Source organism: Ctenopharyngodon idella, chromosome 3, assembly GCF_019924925.1.
Source record: "Ctenopharyngodon idella isolate HZGC_01 chromosome 3, HZGC01, whole genome shotgun sequence".
Taxonomy (NCBI): domain Eukaryota; kingdom Metazoa; phylum Chordata; class Actinopteri; order Cypriniformes; family Xenocyprididae; genus Ctenopharyngodon; species Ctenopharyngodon idella.
Genome location: NC_067222.1, coordinates 19,093,737 through 19,121,290, shown reverse-complemented (window position 1 = coordinate 19,121,290; position 27,554 = coordinate 19,093,737). Strand labels below are relative to the sequence as shown.

The window sequence follows — 27,554 nt, the reverse complement described above, 5'->3', positions numbered from 1 at the left end:
AACACTTCGACCATGTTTTTAGGAATAAAATCAGACAAATGATATATGAACAACCCCCTTTGTAAACACATTCAGAATATACTGTAGAAAGGAATAAAAATGATGTATATAAATGATACTAAACTGCAGATTTCTGTTTTTTAAAAAAACAGCCTTTAAAGACATGTATTGTAATCATGTAGATAGAGTGTAGTAATAATAATAATAAAAAATACATAAGTGTATTTTGATGTTTTTCTTTCCACTAGTCTTTGCCTGTAGTGTCTTGCCTTATGTTGTTTGACTTTTATTTTTATTTCTTAGGAGAAAAAAATACAAAAATGCTTCATTGCTTATTAATATTGGAAAATCTTTTGTCTGTAATATCGAAGTCAAGTGGTGCAACCAACAAACAGAAAAAAAAAGAAAAAAAAACAGAACCTTATGTCAAGGTCAACATAAATTTCTTAAAATGTCAGATAATTTTATCTGTTTATGAAAAGGCAAGGTTAGTTCAGGCTATAAAGTGTCATGTGGTGCGACTCCCCAAAAACATGATGTATGAATGAATAATTTATGATATTTGTAAAAACAAAATAAAATATCTTTTAAAATGTTTTCAACTTACATGCATTACATGCACATTGATTCAAGGTGCAATGAAAATTACATTACATTTAACTGAAATTGTCATTGTGGGTGTTTTTTTTGTTTTTTTTTGTTTTTTTGGTTAAAATAATGTGAAAACTGGTGATAGGTAAAAGTCTGGCTATTCCAGACAAACAAATTGTTAAAATATTCTTTTAAACACAAGGATGACTCACTTTATGAAGACTACGGCAGTCCAGCAAGGCAGTGAGCTGGTTCAAATTGAACTCTGAGGAGTTCAAGAGACGCTGAATTCCAAGAAGATCTTTCTGAAATGATTCATACTGGGAAATGAATCATATTTAGAGAAAAAGGAGGTACAGAAAGAATGTGAAGCAGAACTCTTTATTTCATCTATATTTGACAGCACTCTCACCTCTGCGGTGGGAAACACGGCGAGAGAGAACTGCAGCAAACCTTGCACCTGTATCTGCATGGTGGTCAGAGACCTCTGGAAGATGGTCAGAGACTGCAGTGGAGAAACAACAGCAAATCAGACAAACATTTGAGCTAAAGCAGTCGAACCACTGACCTAAATGATTTCTACACAGATATGCCATAGGTTATGGCTTCTGTTAATGCAATGACTAGTAAAAGGCCACAAATCCCTGCTGAGGAAATGTATTTACATCTGGATTAACAGTTGTTAAGGGTTTAAATGTGGTTAATGGTTACATCTGTCTTATATCTGCTTCATGCCTTCCCCCCAGAACGTTTACTGTAATAGATGATCATCCAAAACAGCAGCTTAACCAGCACAGAATAATGTCTAAATCAGTGGAAAAGCTTTCACAGGATTCCCACAGGCAACGTGAGAAAGCCAGACAAATCTAATTATCCCAAAACTACAGACAAAAGAGACCCTCTTTGATCAAAGTTTATTTTCATATCGCCTATTCATAATTTAATTAGCCACGCAGATTTTTTTTTACAGAAACATTATAATGGATTTAACATGGGTATTCGCCTCAATTAGAGGTCAAATGAATCTGTACGCTGCGTTAATTGCTTGTGTCAGGAGTTCAGGGAGGAATTGAACATTGATGTGCCGGGGAATCGTTTACCTGCTGGAACGGATTGGGAAGACTCTGGCTGCAGTACAGGTAATAGTGCACTATATCTGCAGGGGACACACAAACAAAGTGAACATTCATGGGCTGGATTCACAGACGTCTTCTTAGGAAAGAAGTTAGGAAATGTATTAATTTATTAAGTGCAAGAAGTTCGTTAAAAATAATATAAATAATAATATACTTGAGGATTAACGCCGTAATAATCATAAGCTTTCTCACAGTTTTTGTCACAATTGGTGCAAGAAATCAGCAATCTGTGTCATGTTTTTTAATGAACTGTGTATTTTAAATATTTTTAAGAGCCTGTCTAAAGATTGAGTGGTATATGTAGAATTCATTTGCACTCGGTCTTCATTAATCTTTAACGCGCTCCCTCATATGTGCTAAATGTGCCTGAAAATTACGTTGCAATTATAAAATTAAACATGAGGTCCCTATCTGACTCGTGACTCGAATATGCCGTTACTTCATGTATTAAATGTAGCCAGTGTTGGGTGTAATTCATTACTAAGTAATTAAATTGAATTACTTTCCCTTTAAAAAGTAAAGTAAGGGATTACTTTTTCTGTAATTGTATTAGTTACTTCTGATGTAATTGCATTAAACACTGTATAGACTATAGAACAAGTCTATATGAAACAATAGTGGATTTAACATTGAAATTTAATGTATAATAATAAAATGTATGTTTTTAATGTAACCTTCTCCCCTTAAACACCTTGGTCAGCTCAATAATAATTTATGGACTTTTATATTATTTATTTAAAAGACCAGTTTCATGTCTATCCTTGTATTGTTCAACTGGTCGAGGTTGATATGGGGTTAGTACAGTAATCCAATTACACTGTTGAAGATGTAATTAGTAGCTAGTAATTACTGTTTTTTTAGAGTAACTTACTCAACACTGTGTGTAGCTAGTGTTATGATGTAATGCTTAATATTTGAAATAAATTAATTAAACATCTTGTCTTTGGGTATTAAGAAAGTTGGAAGCTTATCCTAATTTTTAGGATTATTTACAAAGATTTTTAAGAACATTTTATTTGAGAATTCAAATTCTTGTTAAGTTTTGTCTTTAGAACAACCTTAAGTATTCCCAATAATTGTTTTTGGGAATGCAAAATATTCTCAGTTTCATTCTTAAGTAAAAATAGTGGTTATAAAGATTTTTCTTTTTCAAGAATGTCTTGTGAATCTGGCCCCAGATTACTGTGCCATTAATTAAAATTGAACTGGCTAAATGGATCATTTGAGAACATTAATACACTGTATGACCACCCACATATCAAGAACTATTCAGTATTAAGCCACCAATCATGCAAATTATATGTAGATGTAAATTACTAAGTGTAAGAAAGTATTGAAAATGATTGTGTAAAACTAAACAATTAATGTTTTTGGTGCAAGAAACCTTGATTCAGCAAAAAAAAAAAAAAAAAAAAAAAAAAAAAAAAAAAAAGAAAGAAAGAAAGAAAGAAACATCCTCCCACTTTCAACTGCTTTTTCCCAGCAAATGTCTTAATTACTATGTACATTTTTGTATGAACATAAAGAGATTCAACAACTGAGACATAAACTGAAAAAAATTTCACCAACAATTCATAAACAGAAATTGAATGAGTCCCTGAACAAAGGAGGGGTCAATATTAGAAGTAGCAGTCAGTATGTGGTGTGTTCACCAGCTGCTTTAAGTCCTACAATGAGTCTCATCCTCATGGACTGCACCAGACTTGCCAGCTCTTGCTGTGAGAGGTTACTCCACTCTTCCACCAAGACACTTGCAAGTTCTTGCATTCATATGGTTACACATGGTTTGCTGCCGATCAGCTGTCCTTCCTGTCTCCCTATGGCACAGTCTCAGGAGTCTTACATTACGGACATTGCAGTTTATTGCTCTGTTCACATCTGCAGTCCTCATGCCTATGGCATGTTCAATCAGGTGATCAGTAATAAATACATTTATTTTGTAATAAATAAAATGGCATAAAAGTGGTTGAATATGCCTTTAAAATATCTGTGCTGAAAAGATCAGGTTCATGAAAAGGACAGGCATATGACGTGATGAAATATCACTTACCTGCTCTTAAGGAGTCTTTGGTTTGATTGACAATGAACTTGTCAGGAGAGACACAAAAGTCACTGGTGCCCTAGGACAGATCAAATAAATTCGCAATTACAGTTCTGATATTGACAGGCCACAAATAGTTTTGTTGATGTTACTGCAGTGTTCAAACATATTGGGTTGTGATATTTGTATCAAAAGGGGACAGGTTTCTAAGGCCCTGTTTACACATGGTATTAAGATGTGTTTGGTCAATCGGATCACAAGCAGATGAAGGAGACACATTCCTGTGTGTTTTATTCCGTCTCTTTGTCCACTTTCAACCACTTCTGTCCCGATTTATTCGAGGGGAGGGTCTATGTATGAGTAAATGTATGGGCTTTTTCAGATCTTTCGATCTAATGGACGAAATAAGCTCACAAAATTTTCATATGAATGCCTGTCTGGCTAGCGAGCTTCCCGTAATGTTTATATGTTAGGTCAGTAGGCAGAGAATAGCCAGTCTTTGTGGCTGTTTGAACGAATTCCACATGAACGTCTACACTACGAAAGCAATCCATTTAAATACGTTTTCGACTACCTCTGGAAGTGTTCGAAGGTGGACAAGCTCAAAACGTTTTAGACCCGGTTTACACCTGTTTTTAGCATCGTCCACTGCATCGTAATACCAGGTGTAAACAGGGCCTAAGACGTTTCTTGGATGTCAGGACCATACAAGCTGTTCACACGGGGCTAATCCTATTGTGAAAATCTGTGGATGGCCAAGCTAAAATTAGTTGGCGTCAGCAGCAAAAACAGACAGAACGACCCGTTACCTGAAACTTTCTTGAGGGAAAATGTCATAAACATTGTTTCTAATTAAATTGTTGTGCTCTTATTTTTTTTTTTTATCTATTGATTAACATAATTGAATGTTTAATTTATTAATTTCTCAAAATCAATTAATCAATTAGAGTGGTACACATTGGGTTTCAACAGGAAATTCTCTCTGAATTAAAAAGGGTTGAATGCAGACGTGTGAGTCACACATCCCTGCAAGGCTTGTTTCCACTCTCAGTAACAGGAAGGAATCGATGTAGTCAAGCACTGCTGGAGTAATCCACTTTAGTGCGGGGCCTGACCTTTGCTCTGGACCCTCATTGAGCAGTCTCAGGTCCTGCTCCCCACAGACATCCTGGCTGAAGTGTCGGCTGTGACTCTGATCACTGTTAAGCTCATGGTAGAGCTCAGGTCTGCCTCATAATGTGTAGCTTCACAAAGTTTGGAGCAAAAAAATTAGTAATTAAGCTAATTCATTGATACCCTACACACACACACACACACACACACACACACACACACACACACACACACACACATATAAATATAGGTGCTGGTCGTATAATTAGAATATCATCAAAAAGTTGATTTATTTCACTAATTCCATTCAAAAAGTGAAACTTGTATATTATATTCATTAATTACACACAGACTGATATATTTCAAATGTTTATTTCTTTTAATTTTGATGATTATAACTGACAACTAAGGAAATCCCAAATTCAGTATCTCAGAAAATTAGAATATTACTTAAGACCAATACAAAGAAAGGATTTTTAGAAATCTTGGCCAACTGAAAAGTATGAACATGAAAAGTATGAGCATGTACAGCACTCAATACTTAGTTGGGGCTCCTTTTGCCTGAATTACTGCAGCAATGCGGCGTGGCATGGAGTCGATCAGTCTGTGGCACTGCTCAGGTGTTATAAGAGCCCAGGTTGCTCTGATAGTGGCCTTCAGCTCTTCTGCATTGTTGGGTCTGGCATATTGCATCTTCCTCTTGATAATACCCCATAGATTTTCTATGGGATTAAAGTCAGGTGAGTTTGCTGGCCAATTAAGAACAGGGATACCATGGTCCTTAAACCAGGTACTGGTAGCTTTGGCACTGTGTGCAGGTGCCAAGTCCTGTTGGAAAATAAAATCTGCATCTCCATAAAGTTGGTCAGCAGCAGGAAGCATGAAGTGCTCTAAAACTTCCTGGTATACGGCTGCGTTGACCTTGGACCTCAGAAAACACAGTGGACCAACACCAGCAGATGACATGGCACCCCAAACCATCACTGACTGTGGAAACTTTACACTGGACCTCAAGCAACGTGGATTGTGTGCCTCTCCTCTCTTCCTCCAGACTCTGAGACCCTGATTTCCAAAGGAAATGCAAAATTTACTTTCATCAGAGAACATAACTTTGGACCACTCAGCAGCAGTCCAGTCCTTTTTGTCTTTAGCCCAGGCGAGACGCTTCTGACGCTGTCTGTTGTTCAAGAGTGGCTTGACACAAGGAATGCGACAGCTGAAACCCATGTCTTGCATACGTCTGTGCGTAGTGGTTCTTGAAGCACTGACTCCAGCTGCAGTCCACTCTTTGTGAATCTCCCCCACATTTTTGAATGGGTTTTGTTTCACAATCCTCTCCAGGGTGCAGTTATCTCTATTGCTTGTACACTTTTTTCTACCACATCTTTTCCTTCCCTTCGCCTCTCTATTAATGTGCTTGGACACAGAGCTCTGTGAACAGCCAGCCTCTTTTGCAATGACCTTTTGTGTCTTGCCCTCCTTGTGCAAGGTGTCAATGGTCATCTTTTGGACAACTGTCAAGTCAGCAGTCTTCCCCATGATTGTGTAGCCTACAGAACTAGACTGAGAGACCATTTAAAGGCCTTTGCAGGTGTTTTGAGTTAATTAGCTGATTAGAGTGTGGCACCAGGTGTCTTCAATATTGAACCTTTTCACAATATTCTAATTTTCTGAGATACTGAATTTGGGATTTTCCTTAGTTGTCAGTTATAATCATCAAAATTAAAAGAAATAAACATTTGAAATATATCAGTCTGTGTGTAATGAATGAATATAATATACAAGTTTCACTTTTTTAATGGAATTAGTGAAATAAATCAACTTTTTGATGATATTCTAATTATATGACCAGCACCTGTATATGTATTTTTCCCAAACGTCCATTTGTACCCAGGTGTAAATAGCACAGCTATTCTCCAACAGTGCAATGGTGGGTTTGTTCTGACATATATACCATTGCTGTTGTAACTATATACCATAGTTAGAACGGCAAAATAATCAGACTTATCAACTTTTAAAAAGAAAGCAGTAAAAACTTCCCATTTATTTTGTGGTTGACACCAAAGGCTGTGTAAGAAATCAAACTGTACAGTATATTAAATTCATCTGTGTCTACGTAGAAAATAGTCAAATGAAACAGACAGACAGGTTGAGTGATGGTTCTACATCCTCAAAAACCATGAACCAAACCAATCAAGATATGACCAAGAAAAAATTAAAAAGGGTTAAAATTGATGTGTTTATGCTTCTCATATTAAGCAACCTAATATAAAAAAAGCATTAGGGGGTGACAAGTGAATGTGTTTAAGAGTAAGTTACTGGGTAAGTAACTCTTAATAAAAAAGTATTCGTAAAAAAAAAAAAAAAAAAAAAAAAGGATTCCGGAGTGAAACAACTGTCTTTATGAGTGAGTCACAAAATCATTCATACTGAGTTGTTCAAAGACACTGATTCAGAAGTCAGAATTAAAATGTCGTTCTGCTGTACCTTCATTAGAAATATAGTTGCTCAAATATTAACGTCTTGTTTATATATAAGCAATATCACTCGCAATCATTTTATTGGTCTGCACTGCTTGATTGCTCATTTGTTATTGCTTACATGACTATTTCATTTACTGAACTCACCATATACATTTACCATATTACATAGTGTTTTATAATAGAACATGTTTCTTGACAAACTGTAAATATCATCTGGCAGCATTTGTAAACAAGGCTTAAAAACGAAAAAAAAAAAAAAATTCAATCGTTTCTGTTCCAGCGTTCCTTCTGTATTATTAACGTTCCGAAACCGTTTTTTTAGAAAAAATAACGGTTAATAACGTTATTTTTTAACTTTTTTTTTGTTTGCATGTAGCCTACTTAATAATAATAATAATAATAATAATAATAATAATAATAATAATAATAATAATACGTAGGCATTTTATTTATTAAAAAACAAAGAGTATTTGCCGTCTTAGCCAATAGGCCTACAATTTTCTTTTATAACAAGATTCTGTCCAAATGTAAACCTATTAAACGAAAGGAAAAACTATCAACGATTTATAAAGTATTTTTTTCAAGATATTTTAAAATGTTTGGTTAAAAATACCGACGCTATTCCTGAGAGGAAAAAAGATATGTCGCGTATACGTCGCATTTTATTATTACATTCAGAAATAATGTAATTTATCAGTAAATAAAATAAAATGTTTACAAATAACCTAGCCTATATATAATATATAGGCTAATAATGTTTGTAAACATAAATTATGAACAAAACTGCCCTATTTTATTTACCACAAAACCTCTAAAGTTAACAGCCTATCCAGGCTATAGCTACGTCAAGCCAAAACGAATTAAAAAAAAAAAAAATCTTTTTTTTAACGCCATTCCAGCTTCTATTGCTATATTCAAGGCGAGAAACAAGTTTATTTATTAGAAATAAAACTAAATAAGATGCTAAACGAATTAATTTAAAGCCTACCTTTCTCATTCGACACTGTTTCCATTTTCGAGGCGAATGCTAAACTATTAATTATTATGTAAGCTTTGTACTTCACTCGCATTATCGACATCATCCTTCACATAACAGCACAGTCAGGGGGTGGTCACGGGTGGTAAACGGCAGATTGTATTACAGAATTGAATTGAGCAGTGTAACATTTTATATGTTTGGTTGATTGTATTTTATTTTAATTATTTAACAGGCTGCAATATCAAGTAAGCAATGCAATAATTAGTGTGTGCGCGCGTGAGGCGCCGGCGCGACCACTGAATTTTTTTTTCCTTCTAAAGACAGTAAACTGTACTCCATAATTTATGGTTATACAGGTAAAAGCAAGTATATGTTCTACATATCCTGCCATTTTCGCTGGTTTCAAATCGCACAACAAGCTGCATATTAGCCTACTTGACATTCATTTTCACTTAAATGTAGGCCTAATGCTTGACGGTTGGTGTCATATCATTGGAAAAACTAATGCCAGGGCATTGCCATTGTCACTTACCTAACCTATGATGCCTTGACAGCTGAGCCTGAGCGCGTCAGCGCGGGCATTTCACTCACTGTAGAGCCTGAGCGCGGGCATTTCACACACTTTGGATGCGTCAGCGTCACATTTGCATAGGCTGTACTATTTGAATTCGTGATTGGTTGACTGCCAAATGGCCATTTCAAATTAGCATTTCTGTTCAGAACGATTAAATTTGATTTCGTTTCTGTTTCTGGTTACGTTCCGGTCAACATTTTGTTCGTTTCCAGTTTTCGTTTTCATTCCTTGAACCGGTTCAGAGCCCTGTTTGTAAGTAATAAACAACTTTTACTTTGTTTTCTTCATGTGAAGGCTGTGGTACCATTATGCTTGAGGATTTGGACTTCTAATGAAATGTGGCATGTTTGATGTCAGGTAAGTACATCACAGGAAGTGTAAAGTACCTGAACAAGCCCCTACGCATAATGTACTGCATACCCAATCACTGTATTAAAATCAAGACTAAATATAAGCATCTTCAGATCAATAAATACAGTTTGCAGTCATTATTATGCAGCCTGAGAGATGCAGAGATAAAGACAGAGGCGAGACATGAGACAAAGTAAATTGGCCTGTTTAGTGACACAGAGAGTACAACTGTTAACCTCCGTTAAGCCAGCGGACTGTCTAATTTAAATGACCAGGGCTTTGTAATCAGCTTTGCAAACTGGCATGCACCACGAGACGCACAAATGCAGTCACTGAACCCTGATAATCTCCTAAGAGTTTCACACAGCTCACGCCCCCCTCTTTCTTGACTTACAAACATTCACATAGTTTTTAGAAAGGGAAAAAAAAAATGTGAATGAAGTGACTGATTTGTTCCCTGGACATGATCAAAGGGGGTTTCAAGTGAGCAGTCATGTGAAAACGCAGTAACTTACCACAGCTGTGGCCGTGCCCACTCCTAATGACGCCCAACTCATGATCAGGGTCAATACCCCACACACCATGATACTGAAATGGAAAAAAAGAGAGAAAGCGAGGGAATAACAGTGAGATGTGAGGTCAAAAATAAAACTGTAAACTACAGTTAAAAGGTTTGGGGTCAGTAGGATTTGTGAATGCTTTTGAAAGATTCTCACCAAGAAATAATTTTGATTGCTTTAAAAAAAAAAAGTAAGATTGTGATTATGACAATTTAAAATAACTGTTTTCTTTGAATATATTTTAAAGTGTAATTTATTTCTGTGATGCAAAGCTGAATTTTCAGCGTCATTACTCCAGTCTTCAGTGTCACATGATCCTTTAGAAATCACTCGGATATGCGGATTTGCAGTTCTTGTTATTATCAACAGTTGTGCTGCTTAATATTTTTGTTGTACATTTGTTTTATGATTCTTTGATGAAAAGATCAACATTTATTTGAAATAGAAATCATTATAAATGTATTTACTGTCACTTCTGATCAATTTAATAAATTCTTGAGCTGAATTAAAATAAACATCTTCAAAGAGAAAAATGTGTAATCTTTCCAGCAGAATTCTAATATGATACTAATACTACCGATCTATAATACTACTTCTATTAAAACACCATTTATTACAAAAATGTTTTGTGAATGTGTAAATGAATATCAACCAAACTTCCAGTTAGTAAGTAAATCTACTTACTTCAAGTAGCTGCTCTAATTACTTCCTTAATGTGTCTTTGATTGATTCAATTCTCATTCACAATGTATGTTTTGCCCTTACGATAAAAATATGTCTTGTCTCTTTATAGTATTTGTAATCTTTCATGTTATAGTGTTTTTTTATCATTATATTCAGTTCAGACTTTAAACTCACAACTGTTTTAATTAAGAATATTGCAAAAGGATCTGTCGAATGTGTATCTAACAGGAAACGTTTTAGTGATCAACTGCAGATGAGCATAAACTCTACGGTGTGCTATCATGGTAAGGTTCTTGAAGTCACTTAAGCATTCAGAAATCAACCTACAAAAGACTTACTAAGCAAGTAACTTAGTAAGTAGTAAGAAACAAATGAATGAGGATGTAAACGGTGAGAACACGTGAGCATGTGAGCGATCACGTGTGTAAATAGGAATTCAAAAGGAGATGAATGGGGTAAACGGCTCTCTGGTGGCCATGGAAAATGGAGCCGAGGTTTCCTCAAACAGCCTTTCTCATCTGAGGATGGTCTTAAAAGCACCAATAAAGCGGATTGGAAGCACGTAATAATTAGTTAAGGGCGAGCACATGCTCACGCGGGCACAGAGATCAATAAGCATTAGTGGGGTAAGTGGGGATAGATCTAAAGGAGCTTCCAATAAGGCAAATGGAGAGAGAGACAGAGGAAATGCAGGGCTTGCTGGCGACTGGTAACCACAGCACTCGATGCACTCAGAGTCATTCCACAGAGGTCTGTTTATGTCAGAGGCTGCATTATTTTATAGTGCATCCGTTAGGGATTTAAGCTAGCAGTGATAAACAACTTTGCGACACTAACAAACAATTAATAACGAGAAAGGATTATATACATGCTGAAATACAGGTAATATAACACATGTCACATCGTATACACAAACATACAAGTATATATTGCATCTCAATGTTTACATGAAATGGAAATGTGTACAAAAATGGGTCATACTACCCTTCTGCGAAGGGAACACCCAAAGCCAGGAGACTAAACCATACATATTTAGTGTACACTTACACTGCGAGCAGCCATCGAGACTGCTTTGCCAATCCCAAACATGCTAAGAGACAGATGACCAAGTCCAAAATCAGAAGCAGCAGGTATGTTAGCCATCTGAAAGAAAGAAAACCAAGATGAGAGCGGAAAGAAATGTTCATAATGTTTTACATAATGTTTTAGAATTATCTTCAGTGCTTTCCTAAGCAAACATTACTTAAATGTGCTTATTTCCATTTAATTTGAGTAATTAAACTGTGTATCACCTCATTCAATTCCATTTTTTTTAATCAATTGACAGCTCTAATTTTAATATTCATCTTGTGTGATATAAGTGTGTGGGAGCATGCTTTCAGCGTGTATGACTTTAAAAGTGGGTGTTTATGGCACTCACATTATTCTTCCATTGTATATTTCCCATCTATATGATTAATAATTGAACAGACCAAATAGACATAAGAATTTTATGAGCTCCAGCCTAGTATGTGAGAATAGAAAATCTGCCAAACAGCTCACACTGAGAAGGTGTTCCTTCCGGTGATCAGACATACTGTTTGAGATCATAAAAACGGTTTTATGTTGTATGTAACTCATAACATTTCAATAAAAGAATTACAAAATGGCCTAATATGTAAGGCACCGTTTTCTAACTAATGTCAGAGCCAACTAAAGCATTAAAACCACATGTAAAAACAGGTGCTGTGCTGTATTTTCTATTTTTCTATTGGAATGCCTGGCAAACCACAATCCAATCAGTAATCCTACACCATGAGGACTTAAAAATGGCCACATATCTTGAGCCAGAAAAAGAGAGAGAGTGAAAGAGAGAAATACAGTATATGGAGACAAAGGAGTATGAAGAATCAAAGAAGGGAGTCCAAAGGTTGGACGATTAGATTTGCCTATGAGTAATGTAGGAAGAGAGGTTTGACCGCTGCTGCTCAAGTGCGCAGTCCTTCAGCTGTTTGAAACACTAGCTACTTGTCAATACATGCACTGCAAGTTCATAACGCGCAGGTCTACAAATGGAAATGTAATCTTCAAGGAGGACATACAAATCAATTCAACAAGACTAACAGCTCCAAAAGAGCAAAAGTAACCTAGCACACATGGAGATCAAGTAGTAGTACCAGTAAGGGTTAACAAGTAGTCCAGAGCTGACACCTTTAAGGCATCACCTCATTCTCCAACTCAAAACAAGTTGATTTTGTTAGGGGGAGTAGGGCAGCATGTTTGAGCAGTTTGGGGTCACGTGTTTGAGAAGTGGGGCCAGCATTTTAAGATGTAATGGACAAAAATTTAGAAAAGGGGTCAGATGTTTGAGGAGTAATGACAAAAGTTATGGTCATGTATTTGAGTAGGTCAGAAGTAAGAAAAATAGGGTCAAATGTTTGAGGAGTAGGGCCAGAAGACTAAAAATACGGTCACATGTTTGAGGCGTAGAGCCAGATGTAAGAAAAATAGGTTCAAATGTTTGAGGAGTAGGGCCAGAAGACTAAAAATACGGTCACATGTTTGAGGCGTAGAGCCAGATGTAAGAAAAATAGGTTCAAATGTTTGAGGAGCAGGACCAGAGGTCTGAAAAATAGGGTTACATGTTTGAGGAGTAGGCCCAGAAGACTGAAAAGGAGGGTTACATGTTTGAGGAGTAAAGCCAGAAGACTGAAAAGGAGGGTCACGTGTTTGAGGAGTAGAGCCAGAAGACTGAAAAATAGGGTCACGTGTTTGGGGAGTAGGGTCAGAAGACTGAAAAATAGGGTCACATGTAGGGCTGGGCGATTTTTCCGATTTTTTCAATTAATTCGAATTTACTGTTTTGCCTCGATTTTATTAGTTTTTAAATCGAGAAATCGCGATTTTGAATAAAAATGTTAGCAAGCGTTACAATTAGACATGTTGACAATACAGCAATGATAACCGTATTAGGAGAAGAAAATGATCCGACCACATGATCGCGCCTGATTAACCGCTCTCATGTGACATCACTATTCTTAAGCGGCTGTTCATTCAGAAATGCGTTATTGCGTTATAAAAATGAGATGCAGGGAGTGGAATGAGAAAAAAAAAAAGGCAAAGTTATTTAGCCCGAGTTGAGCATTTTTTTTTAACTTGACCGCCGTGTTTTTAGAATGCCGTTTCATGGGTGAGACGCTGCAAAAGACGCAAAAGTGCAACACCTAAACATGTCCGCCAAACATAAAAACAATAGGACAAATAGCGCAATGGAATGCAAAAACCTGTAAACCGGTTTGATATTTCATGTTTGCATGATGGTGACAGGCTGAAAGTTGCTGTTTTTTTCTCTTTTTACAGAGCATTTGCTGTTAATAATAGCCTATTACTGGTGTTATTTATTGCTATTACTTTTTGGCTCAGAAATATTTAGCATTTTCTTATTTTATATTATTTCTAAGTATATAGGAAGTTTGTACAACATTTGTCTTCATATTTCTGCAAAGATATTTAACAAATTGTTTTACATTTACACCATGTTGATCACTTCATGTGTGGTGCACTTGGAATGGAACCTTTTTTAACCAGATTGTTAATAAAGAGAATGTTACTTAAATCATATTGTAGTTAAGTTTTTAAGTTGACTAGTTAAACAGTAAAAAATATCACCCAGCCCTAGTCACATGTTTGGGGAGTAGGGCCAGAAGACTGCAAATAGGGTCACATGTTTGAGGAGTAGAGCCAGAAGTATGAAAAATAGGGTCAAATGTTTGAGGAGCAGGACCAGAGGTCTGAAAAATAGGGTCACATGTTTGAGGAGTAGAGCCAGAAGTCTAAAAAATAGGGTCACATGTTTGAGGAGTAGGGCCAGAAGACTGAAAATAGGGTCACATGTTTGAGGAGTAGAGCCAGAAGACTGAAAAATAGGGTCAAATGTTTGAGGAGTAGAGCCAGAAGACTGAAAAATAGGGTCAAATGTTTGGGGAGTAGGGCCAGAAGACTGAAAAATAGGGTCACATGTTTGAGGAGTAGAGCCAGAAGTATGAAAAATAGGGTCACATGTTTGAGGAGTAGAGCCAGAAGACCGAAAAATAGGGTCAAATGTTTGGGGAGTAGGGCCAGAAGACTGAAAAAGAGGGTCACATGTTTCAGAAGTAAAGCGTTTGAAAAAATATGGTCACACGTTTGAGGAGTAAGGCCAGGCATTTGAGAGAAAAAAAAAAAAAAAAAAAAAAAAAGGGGTCACTTGTTTGAGGAGTTGGACCAGAAGTCTGGAAAAAAAAAAAAAAAAAAAAAAAAAATAATATATATATATATATATATATATATATATATATATATATATATATATATATATATATATATATAGGGCAACATGTTTGAGGAACAAGGCCAGAAGTTTGAAAAATAGGGTCACATGTTTAAGGAGTAAGGAGTTAAAAAAAGGTAAGTCTGAAAAATAGGGTCACATGTTTGAGGAGTAGGGCAAGAAGTCTGAAAAATAAGGTCACATGTTTAAGGAGTAGAGCTACAAGTCTTAAAAATAGGGTCAAATGTTTGAGTAAGGCGTTAAAAAAGGTAAGTCTGAAAAATAGGGTCACATGTTTGAAGCGCAGAGGCATCTGAATCATTCAAACATATTTCTGACCCACATCTACACCAGAAATCTCAAGAGTAAATAGAGCCGTCCTGTCTTTGACCTCTGATGAGACATAGGACATGTTGTTGCAAAACATTTCGGTAAATAAGCCACCCTTACCCCAGCAGCTCAAAACAGCTCACCTATAGTACTCTATGAATGCAGTTTGGTCCGCAATGGCTGCCAAATCCACTTGCATCTTCTTTGTGTCTGGCATGGCTGTCAGCTGCTGGATAATGTTGTCAGCCATCTGCTGCATGAAGCGCAAGGTTTGAGTGTAGTCTCCCCGTGGAGAAAATATCTCATCCAACCGCTCCAGGTGCTCTTTCAGCCCAACCTGCATGCTACCCAATGAGTTTCCCACCTGAGAGAAGAGACAAAGAAAATTGCTGATCGCTATTAGCAGACTAATGGTGCCGCGCTGGCGCAGAGATGAATGGCCATTTCCAAATAATTATCTACGGGAGCGGGAGGCATGCACGGGTGATCATGGGATTGCCAAAGAAGCAAAGTTGCAAGAGTGACAAAAAGTTGAGCAAGGTTGTATATTTGTTTAATTATTATAGATATTTTAATGATTGTTGGGGTCCAAACATACTGATGATGATGAAAATGATTTTCATTGCATTTCTCAAAATATCTTTTTGTTCAGCAGAAAAAAAAAAACATCCCCTTAAATTGATACTCTATGTATACTTTGTGCATTTACAGTGAACATTTTTTATAAACTATAATCATGCAAATGCAATGATGTTATTGATCGTTTACTGACAACATTTGCAAATGTCATGTCCCCCAAGTCCCCCAATCTCACTGGCAGGTATTGAGCTGGTTTCTCCCAAGCCAGTGGATATGTAGGCTAAACATTTTTAAAAGATGAGTTTGGGACAAAGTGAGGGGTCTTATCCCCTTATTTTGAGGAAAGAGAATTGAGAATAAGGCTAGATGGGACAGAAAGAAGCTAGTTTAGAAGTAACACAGTACAAGACCACAAAAAGCAGGTAAAATGGAAATATTTATGGAAATTTTATGAATTGGTGTGGCCACATTAGCAAAATGTAGCCTGCAAAAAGGTCCAAATGTAGGGATGTATAATGCACAGCTCACACAGAAGTCACATTCAATCCAATCTAGTCATCACATCAAATTTGTGAGACTTGAATCGTTGCGAAATCTGTGTGGGGAAATATTTGCTCACATGGAATTTCTGAGCCTATTGACTGGATTTCACCTGCGAAAATTCACTAAACAAAGGTAACGAAGACACCTTTAGACAGTAAGAGGGTTATAAAACAATATTTTCATGTTTTGTTTTTATGTTTGTCATTATGTTGTGACTAATTAATGGGGCTGCCCCAACTAAAGATTTTCCTAGACTATTAGTCATTCATTTAAGCCATTAGTCGACTAATCGCACATTTGTATTTAATTACTTAAATATATACTGAGGAGAATACTAAACCATGATGAGCGTTTAATATATATAGGCATAATATAGCCTATTCCATGCTTAAGAGCACACATAAAGCTTGCCGCAATTCACTGGTAAAAGTAATGATTATGAATGTGTCGGGAAAAAAAAAAAAGAGACAATGATTTATTAATAAACTAGCGTTGAGTCAGTGTTGGCTACAAAGATGAAGTTGACAATGCTGCCTCGCCATCTCCGCAGTATAGTGAACGCGCCTATAGAGAGAAATGCAACTTTCATACGGATTACATAAGCAGAGAGCATTTGTTTTATATTTGAATTGGTTTGTTTAAAAGACATTTCAAGCTTTCTATAGATACTGTATATTTCTCATATCTGTGAGTCAAGTAGCCTATACGTTGAGTTTGGTTCTTTTTTTGTGACGCACTCCAGTTCACAGAGATCGAGATGACAGAAAGTGTATCCTGGTTGTTTTCTTTATTTTACAAAAGTACAACGTTTTCTTGATTGTGAGTTTACACAAACAAAAGTAGACCACTTTACAGTTACGAATGATGTATTACTCGTATCTGTATGACCAAAAATGTTGGAATATATTACGTTGTTTCCACTGTTGTCAGGAAAAAATGCAAGTCATCGCGCCGGCGCCTCCATATCTTTCAGTAAAGGTGCTATACTTTAGCTTCCACACCTTGCTCAAACACTTGGATATGCGCCTACTAATAGTGCACATTTATCTAGATTAAAGTTAGAGTGTACAGCCATGTAAAGCTGCTACTAATATGTTTCAAATGATAAATCATATTTGAGGGCAATGGATGATAGATGAACATTTTGATTTCCTGCCTGACATACTGTAATCACCACGTTAATGATCTGTCCCTCACGGACTGCATGACTTAGGCACAAGCTTCTTCTTTTTCTGTGACTAACCGACTAATAAAATTTGGTTGACTAAGCCTCTTCTAGTCTACTAACGATTAGTTATCTATTAGGGGGAAGCCCTACTTATAAATGGACATGAAATGGACAAGATTAAACGGATAATTTACCCAAAAATGAAAATTATCCCATGATTTACTCACTCTCAAGCCATCCTAGGTGCATATGACTATCTTCTTTCAAATGAACAAAATCGGTGACATATTTTAGTCCTCCAAGGTTTATAATGGTTGTGAATGGGTGGCCAAATTTTGAAGACAAAAAAAAAAGCATCCATCCATAAAAAAATGAATCCATATGACTCCAGGGGGTTTATAAAGGCCTTCTGAAGTAAATCGATACATTTGTGTAAGACAAATATCCTTATTTAAAACTTTCTAAAGTAAAATAACGAGCTTCTGGCGCAACAGCCATACGCATTCGACATACGTCCAAAAAGAGGTAACTTCCGCGCCGTAGTACACAATGACATGATGTACTATGCATTATAGCGTAGGACATAGCTTAGTACGTCATGGCATAGTGTAGAATGTCATGTCACTGAAGATCGAGAAGTTAACGCTTTTTGGACGTACGTCGAATGCGTATGGCTAAGAATATTTTTAAATATATCAGAGATTGTGTTCGTCTGAAAGAAGATAGAGTATACACCTAGGACGGCTTGAGGTTGAGTAAATCATGGGATAATTTTCATTTTTGGGTGAACTATCCCTTTAAATGAGAGTACTTGCTAAACTTTCATTGGATAACATTTACATTAAAAGCACAAAATAGTTATAAACTATGATATATGGCAGGAAGTAAATTGATGTTTTTGGCTGACCATCCATTGTTAACGTTAAGGTGGTTTTCTCATGTGGTAGGCTCAAAACGTGTCCAGAAAGTAACAAACAAGTTTGAAGTCAGCTTCTTCAGTCCCCAATCATTGTTTCTGACAGATTCAGGTGCTGGAGGAGAATCAATTATGCTTTCAGAAGGATTTTGTCAGATAACCTTGATATATTACTGCTATTCAACTGCCTAGGTGCAGAGTAATGACCATGAAATATTCTGCATTTATTGCTTTGAACAATACAGCCTTTGTTGTTGGCCTGAATCAACGTTAGAGACCCATCCATGTATTGGCCTCTAAAAAACTGAATGGTGCACAACCCTGAGGGAAAAAAGCAGTAATTTTTTTCAGTTCAACCTTTAAAGGAGACTGCTGTGACATTATTAGTATTAGCTACCACTTTGCTACTCATCACACTATTATTGTCAACTTTTTCAGGTCCTAAAACCTGATCAATTTATAGGTCAGACATCTTATTCAACCATCTTATTCAAGCTACAATAGACTGGATTAATAGCACTGTCTGTATCCAATTAAAAAAAAAAAAAAAAAACACATAAAAAAATGTTTTAAGTCTTTTCTTAGACGTGAAATCATTAATATACTGTAGTTGATCAGTACATCAGTGAGTGTTTGAAACTAGTGTTCTTTCCATCTTTTTAAAGGCCACCATGTGGCATTTCTGGTAAATCTTATTCTTGGCAATAATTGCTCATTCTGCTTTCATTTCAGTAAATTGCAATATGTAGCTCTTTTGAATAATAGCTCTATAACTCAATTTCGAGATGGTGGAAGTGTAATTAAGATTCATAGAGATTAAGATTCATAAAAGCAACATTCACAGAGTCACTGCCCTAGTGGAAGGTGTGGACATAGCATGAAATAAAGTTAGAAGCATGCAAAATGGCAAATCGCTACACCCATTTACTCACAGTTGCAACAGCTATTTTCTGGCACGCAACCACTGGCAGGAGGCGTTTAAAAAGCTTGGCAGGTCTGAAAACTCCCTCCTCACTCTCCCAATCACTTCAACATTCATGAATTCAGTTGTGCAATCAAGCTTGGCCTTCAGACTGGTCCTCTTTGCCTTTCAATTATTAAATTTGACTTTCACTAAAGCTGAAATTGGATTTATGCGGTTTTAGTGAAGCCAACGGCTGTTTGTTGTTCTCACATTCTGAATGTTGTTTTGGTTGCAGCAAACAGTGAAAAGTCTGTTCTAGACAGCTCATTTAGATATGATCACCCAACCGTGAAGCAATGCATTATGGGCCAGTGAGCCAAAGATACACTGGCAGAGAGCGAGAGTGATGGCGGGAAGCTCTCGGAGGCAGAGTATTAGAAGAACAGAGGTTGTCACCACAGGTAATGAACATCAGGGCTGTGTGAGGAGAAATTTTCTGCCAGCCAGCCAGCCAAATGCTCTGTTTACCCGACTCAACCTGCCATATGTTGAATTACATGGCCCTCACATCTAAGACTACTGCTGGAAACACTGTTTGTGGGTTGTTTTAAATAGAACATAGCTGTGAATTACAAAGAACTGCCCAGTGCATTTTCGGCAGAGATAACACAGTGACATTTTTAATGAGAACGGAAAGAACTTGTAAACCTAGTCTAAAACCTAGTCTAGTTAGTGGGACCATTTTGGATCATGCAGTCAATATCACGTGACAGGATGTGACATCATTCAGAAACCTGCAAAGGACCACATGGTCATGAAGTAAAGTAACTAACTCTCTCTTAACTATTTGAAAAAGTCATGTTTTCACTTGCTCATGTGCATGTCCCGAAACATCAGGTCATTCGGTACAACCGCTATAAAACATGGAAAATGTTGTAATATTTTAAAAACTTGTACTAAATATAAAATGTTTGATTGTCCTTCTGCTAGATAGCTAGATATCAGCCTGTTAGCATTGTTTGAAAATATCGTCATTCGGTATAACTAAAAGTGTCGTTCGGTTTTACTTTTTTGGTGACAAATTTTGACCTAAGCAGCGTTAATTAATTATATATATATATATATATATATATATATATATAAAAAAAAAACAATCGCATTGTTAACACTCAATAAAACTTCAAAATTAATTATATATCCATTATGTTTTTTTTACACTTTTAAAAACCTTATTTGTCAATGACCCTTATACAAAATTGAAAGCATATCAACATGTAAGTCGTGAAACAAGGAAAGAATGTGTATTAATTGCTTTAAATGTAATGGCCAAAATTAAAAAGTGCATTGAAATCACATTGATGCTCACACTGGCTATGTTTCCATCAACCTATTTTTATGCGCATTTGGGATATTGGAATAAAGAAATGGGATATTGGGATAAAGAAACGCTGGATGGAAATGACAAACTAAACAAATTCTAAACATAAATTCTCAAATGAGATGGATCATTTCTTTTTAACCCGATAAGAAAACATGCGCACAAACTACCATGAAACACACATTTACCGAATAAATCCTTGAAGCGCAACAACAAAATCACGTGACTGCCTCAACAATGGATGTTATTGGATAACTGGTGGATCAGTTTTATTTCAAAAGCTTCTCAAATTTTGGTTTGGTCGTTCTGAAATGACTAAGCCAAAGTCTGTCATCACAATGATTTGCTTTAATTCCCTCCCAGAAGCATCTGAAGGAATGATGGAGGAAAAATTTACATCCCAATTATTCCCCAATTACAGCATCTTCCATTTTTTTTTTTTTTTTCCCCCAGGAAGTGACAATTTTGTTCTCTTGAACACATGAGATGGAAATGGTGCTTTAATTGCAAATGTTTTAAGTGATATTTCAATTTTCAATTCTAAGGCAGTTTGCTGTTAAAATAATGAAATAAAATAAATACAAAATAAAATAAATGGATTTGAGAAGTGGTCATTCAGTGGTGGGTGTCCTCAATCACTCTGTGATCAGCAGGACACTCACAAACATTCCCGGCACACCCGTGGACAAGTATCCATGAGTGGATATACAGATAGATTTTTAATCCCCTTTAATGCAGATGAAAAGATAATCCTACATGGATGAATACACACACCAGATGGATGTGTTTGCATCTGGAGAGATTTCTAGAGTCTACAACTCAAACTCCTCAAAAACTTGAAGTTAAAATAGGGACAGACACGTTATGACTACAGCTCTGTGGCAGAAGTGAAGTCCGCTGCATGTATGTGTTTCTGTGTGTGTGTGCCACTCATGATACAGTCATATTCTAGCTCTAGCAGCAATGAAAAGCCCCTGAGGCTCCGGCTCTTAGTTTTTCAGCATGCAGCAGGAAAAATTCAGATTTCATTTTAATCACAATGTTCCTTAGGCTATTCCAATGAAATGACACAACATGATGAGTGACAGGTGAAGGGAGTGAAACTCTTACCAGACTGCCAATGCCACCCAGTGTGTGATTGGCATTATAAATTGAGTAAGTCAACTGGTAAACTCCATCGTTGGTTTCGCTGTTTCCATAGAAACCCACGCCCACCGCTGAACTGTGAGAAAAACAAATCAAGGCAAAACAACAGTTTGTGTTACAAATACAGTTTCATTTCAAACAGTTTGTTGAAGATTTAAGACATTTAAAGGTTAAGCGTATACTTTTTTACCACTATAAACGGGTCAGATGAGGAATCAAATTGTCATTGATCTTATGAGATAAAAGATTTTGTTGCAGCTTCCTCAAAGCATCCCGCACAGTTCAAAAAGCCATTTTATTTGAACTAAACTACAAAAACAGCTTGTTCCGACGGTACACAACTTACTAGCACCATAGATATGTCAGGGAGACTTTTTTGGCGTTTGCACACTTGATGAAACAAGATAGATGCTATCATTCCTAAACACCAGAAGAACTAACGATAAGAGTAAAATGTAGTAAAATCTCACAGACTGATTTAGTAAAAGTTGTTAATTCTGCTTATTTTCATGACAATAAAGCACATTTATTCTCATTTTCTCATTTCAATTATTCTCAATAGTAATTCTATAATTTTCCTCAATATCATAGTAAAAAAATTCTGTATACAAATATATATATATATATATATATAAAATATACACACACACACATACACATACATATAGACACATACAAATGGGACTTTATACATTATGGTAAATTCATTTTCTTAAAGGAACACTCCACTTTTTTTGAAAATAGGCTCATTTTCCAACTCCCCTAGAGTTAAACAGTTGAGTTTTACCGTTTTCGAATCCATTCAGCTGATCTCCGGGTCTGGCGGTACCACTTTTAGCATAGCTTAGCATAGTTCATTGAATCTGATTAGACCGTTAGCATCTTGCTCAAAAATGACCAAAGAGTTTCGATATTTTTAGAAAATTCCTAGAAAATCGCAACTTTTCATTTTCCGTCGGTCTTAGTACATGATGTAACTACAGAAGAGTCAAGTTTTAAATGGGAAAAATATGCTAACGGTCTAATCAGATTCAACGAACTATGCTAAGCTATGCTAAAAGTGGTACCGCCAGACCCGGAGATCGGCTGAATGGATTCGAAAACGGTAAAACTCAACTTCCTTTAAGGACAAAGACACACTACCATACAAATGTGTGAGGTCGATACATCTTATGTTCACCAAAGGCTGCATTTATTTGATCAAAAATACAGTGATAATGTGAATATTGTTAAACATTATTAGAATTTAAAGTAACAACGTTCTGAATTAATATATTTTAAAATGTAATTTATTCTTGTGATGGTAAAGCTGATTTTTCAGCATCATTACTGCAGTCTTCAGTGTCACATGATCCTTCAGAAATCATTCTGATATGATGATTTGATGCTCAAGAAACATTTATTAATATTATTTCTAACAATGTTGAAAACAGTTGCTTCATGTATTTGTAGACACTGTGATTATTTGATGAGTAGAAAGTTTAAAAGAACAGCATTTATTTGAATAGATTCTTTAACATTATAATGTCTTTACTGTCACTTTTGATCACATCCTTGCTAAATAAAAATACTAATTTCCTTCAATTAAAAAAAAAAGGTTTTGAGAGATTCACACCCAGGGTAGTCTTGTTACTTATGTATCGAAACGCCCTTGTTTCTTATTTTAGCACAAACCAAAGTCTCCAAACACACCGGACTCCAGCTGATACCGCAATAAACAGTGCGCTCACCAGTGCGCTCACCAGTACCAGTTTGACTAAAAAATTCATCATTTTGACTCAATTGGTCTCAAGGTAGCTTCTAATGTGAAATCTAAAGTAATATTTCAAAGAAACCTCCAGAACTGTGGTCTACCTGATTAGACTGCTGTGCTGCGTCTTAACAGGCCAGCAGCCAGTCTGCTCTCTTCTCCAGACAGCATCAGATCAGCTTCATTAAGCAACCTCATCAGTACCATGTGTGCAGACTGTCAAGAATTAGCGCCGCTCAGCCCATCTCAGCAAGGGATCTAAACCCCCCCAATCCGTATGTTAGAGCCGCTATGTGAGACACAGTCCACTCCAGACGTGATATTTCTTCTCATTTTCTTTGATGGCTTCAGCAGAGAGGATATTTTTCAGACTGACAAATGCAAAAACAGTGTATTGGCTGTGGATCACAGCAGACTGTTACATTGGCATGAATTATAGGAGGTTTCAGCTTTTCTTATTGAAAATTTTGCTGTTATTGTTGCTATCTATCCATCCATCTATCTATCCCATCCTGTCCATGCATTCATCCACCCGTTCAACCATCCATCCATTCATACATTCACCCATCTATCCATCTATCTATCTATCTATCGTCCATCCTTCCATCTACCTGTCCATCCAACCATCCATTCATTCATTCACTTATCTGTCCATCCGTCCATCCACCTGTTCATCCAGTAATCCACCCGCCCCTCCATCCATCCATCCATCCATCCATCCATCCAGCCACCCATCTATCCATCTATCCATTCACCCATCCGTCTATCCATCCACCCATCCATCCATCCATCCATCAATCTGCCCATCCGTCGGTCCATCTATCTATCTATCGTCCATCCTTCCATCTACCTGTCCATCCAACCGTCCATTCATTCATTCACTTATATGTCCATCCGTCCATCCACCCGTTCATCCATTCATCCACCAGTTTATCCATCCATCCATCTGTCTCCATCCATCCATCCATCCGTTCACCTGTCCATCCATTCATCCACCTGTCCATCAGTCCATCCATCCGCCTGTCCATCAGTCCGTCCATCCATCCGTCCATCCACCTGTCCATCTGTCCATTAATCCATTCACCCATGCGTCCATCCATCCATCCATCTACCGTCCATCTGTCCATTCAGCCATTCACCCATCCATCCATCTGTCCATTCATCCATCCACCTACCTGTCCGTCCATCCATCTGCCCATCCATCCGTCCATTCATCCATCCATCCACCCACCCGTCCATCCATCCATCCATCCATCCATCCATCCACCCACCCGTCCATCCATCCATCCATCCACCCATACGTCTGTCTGTCCATCCGCTCATCCATCAATCGGTCCATCTATCTATCAATCTATCACCCAAAACTCCCCAGAAATGCATAACATCACCATAGTAACCAGCTCTAGCAGCACCCTAGGAAACAGGCAAAATGCACGAAAAAGTATTTTAACCACATAAGGCATATCAGCTCATAGTCCTTTTCCAAACCCGTCCCCCTCTCTCTTTCTGTAAGCCCTCAACAATGTCCTATCTCAATAGCAGGCAAAAATGCCAAAAAGACATCTTAAAAAACACACACACACACATACAGAAGGCATATAACCTTATAACTTTTCTGTTGTAGTTAAATATACAGGTGCTGGTCATATAATTAGAATATCATCAAAAAGTTGATTTATTTCACTAATTCCATTCAAAAAGTGAAACTTGTATATTATATTCATTCATTACACACAGACTGATATATTTCAAATGTTTATTTCATGTAATTTTGATGATTATAACTGACAACTAAGGAAAATCCCAAATTCAGTATCTCAGAAAATTAGAATATTGTGAAAATGTTCAATATTGAAGACACCCGGTGCCACACTCTAATCAGCTAATTAACTCAAAACACCTGCAAAGGCCTTTAAATGGTCTCTCAGTCTAGTTCTGTAGGCTACACAATCATGGGGAAGACTGCTGACTTGACAGTTGTCCAAAAGACGACCATTGACACCTTGCACAAGGAGGGCAAGACACAAAAGGCAAAAGAGGCTGGCTGTTCAAAGAGCTCTGTGTCCAAGCACATTAATAGAGAGGCAAAGGGAAGGAAAAGATGTGGTAGAAAAAAAAGTGTACAAGCAATAGGGATAACAGCACCCTGGAGAGGATTGTGAAACAAAACCCATTCAAAAATGTGGGGGAGATTCACAAAGAGTGGACTGCAGCTGGAGTCAGTGCTTCAAGAACCACTACGCACAGACGTATGCAAGACATGGGTTTCAGCTGTCGCATTCCTTGTGTCAAGCCACTCTTGAACAACAGACAGCGTCAGAAGCGTCTCGCCTGGGCTAAAGACAAAAAGGACTGGACTGCTGCTGAGTGGTCCAAAGTTATGTTCTCTGATGAAAGTAAATTTTGCATTTCCTTTGGAAATCAGGGTCCCAGAGTCTAGAGGAAGAGAGGAGAGGCACACAATCCACGTTGCTTGAGGTCCAGTGTGAAGTTTCCACAGTCAGTGATGGTTTGGGGTGCCATGTCATCTGCTGGTGTTGGTCCACTGTGTTTTCTGAGGTCCAAGGTCAACGCAGCCGTATACCAGGAAGTTTTAGAGCACTTCATGCTTCCTGCTGCTGACCAACTTTATGGAGATGCAGATTTCATTTTCCAACAGGACTTGGCACCTGCACACAGTGCCAAAGATACCAGTACCTGGTTTAAGGACCATGGTATCCCTGTTCTTAATTGGCCAGCAAACTCGCCTGACCTTAACCCCATAGAAAATCTATGGGGTATTGTGAAGAGGAAGATGCGATATGCCAGACCCAACAATGCAGAAGAGCTGAAGGCCACTATCAGAGCAACTTGGGCTCTTATAACACCTGAGCAGTGCCACAGACTGATCGACTCCATGCCACGCCGCATTGCTGCAGTAATTCAGGCAAAAGGAGCCCCAACTAAGTATTGAGTGCTGTACATGCTCATACTTTTCATGTTCATACTTTTCAGTTGGCCAAGATTTCTAAAAATCCTTTCTTTGTATTGGTTTTAAGTAATATTCTGATTTTCTGAGATACTGAATTTGGGATTTTCCTTAGTTGTCAGTTATAATCATCAAAATTAAAAGAAATAAACATTTGAAATATATCAGTCTGTGTGTAATGAATGAATATAATATACAAGTTTCACTTTTTGAATGGAATTATTGAAATAAATCAACTTTTTGATGATATTCTAATTATATGATCAGCACCTGTATATAAAACACACACACACACACACAGAGAGAGAGAGAGAGACAGAAGCAGAGAAGGATTAGAAAACCTAAATTACAGCTAAATAAGACAAAATGTTCAGTAGACAATATATTTATTTTTCACTTTTTATTATTTTTTTTATTTATTTATTTATTTGGCATACCCATGCAGATTGAACGTGCTCTTCAGAAAAAAATAACTTTTTATTTTATAACCAATAACTAGCCCAAGAACGAATCTGCTGACCTTTTTAGCACACATCCTGTGCTTATTTTAAGGAGAAAAAAAAAAAAAGAATTTCTATGCAATCACTAATTTGGTATTCATGGCATGATTTAATAATCTTTGTTTTTTACCTCTAGTATTTTCCCCTTGTCCATGCCATCATTGCCATTACTGAGTGACTCAAACTTAAAAGTGGGACAAAACAAACTGGGTCGCCAAAGGACACTGTTACCCACAGATTCGGTTTCAGCTGAAAAGCATGAATTTGAATGCTGTGCATAATTAAAATAAAGGCTCTACCACATATTGAAATGATGTACAAAATTCTTCAAATTGTTGTTGTGTTTATCTGTCCAGCTCTATTTAAAACATATATTATGAGTACACGCCATTTAATTTGTAGCATATTTCACTTTTTTAAAAAGAAAATTTCCTCAAAGCATCTCATGGGCCAGACTGGAGTTTTTTGTCTTTGACACCCCTTTTTTAACAAACACACATTACCTTGTTCAACCACAAACACCCACATGAACACACACTCTCAAGACTACACTATTTGTTGTCAGATATCAC

The 27,554-nt window shown here is 36.9% G+C and overlaps 1 protein-coding gene across 3 annotated transcripts in view; it reads right to left on the bottom strand.

Annotated features, from left to right (window-relative positions):
• The window catches only part of ttyh2l (tweety homolog 2, like), a 47,040-nt gene that overhangs the window by 5,378 nt on the left and 14,108 nt on the right, over positions 1–27,554 (bottom strand). For 2 of the 3 annotated variants that reach the window (XM_051885801.1, XM_051885799.1), the window contains exons 3-10: positions 21,729–21,840; positions 15,274–15,494; positions 11,560–11,655; positions 9,784–9,856; positions 3,778–3,847; positions 1,692–1,747; positions 1,004–1,096; positions 804–911 (exon numbers count right to left, since the gene is read on the bottom strand). In XM_051885801.1, the coding sequence (XP_051741761.1) occupies positions 804–911; positions 1,004–1,096; positions 1,692–1,747; positions 3,778–3,847; positions 9,784–9,856; positions 11,560–11,655; positions 15,274–15,494; positions 21,729–21,840 (829 nt within the window). The remainder of the gene's footprint in view (positions 1–803; positions 912–1,003; positions 1,097–1,691; positions 1,748–3,777; positions 3,848–9,783; positions 9,857–11,559; positions 11,656–15,273; positions 15,495–21,728; positions 21,841–27,554) is intronic. The other variant, XM_051885800.1, reaches the window with a different exon arrangement.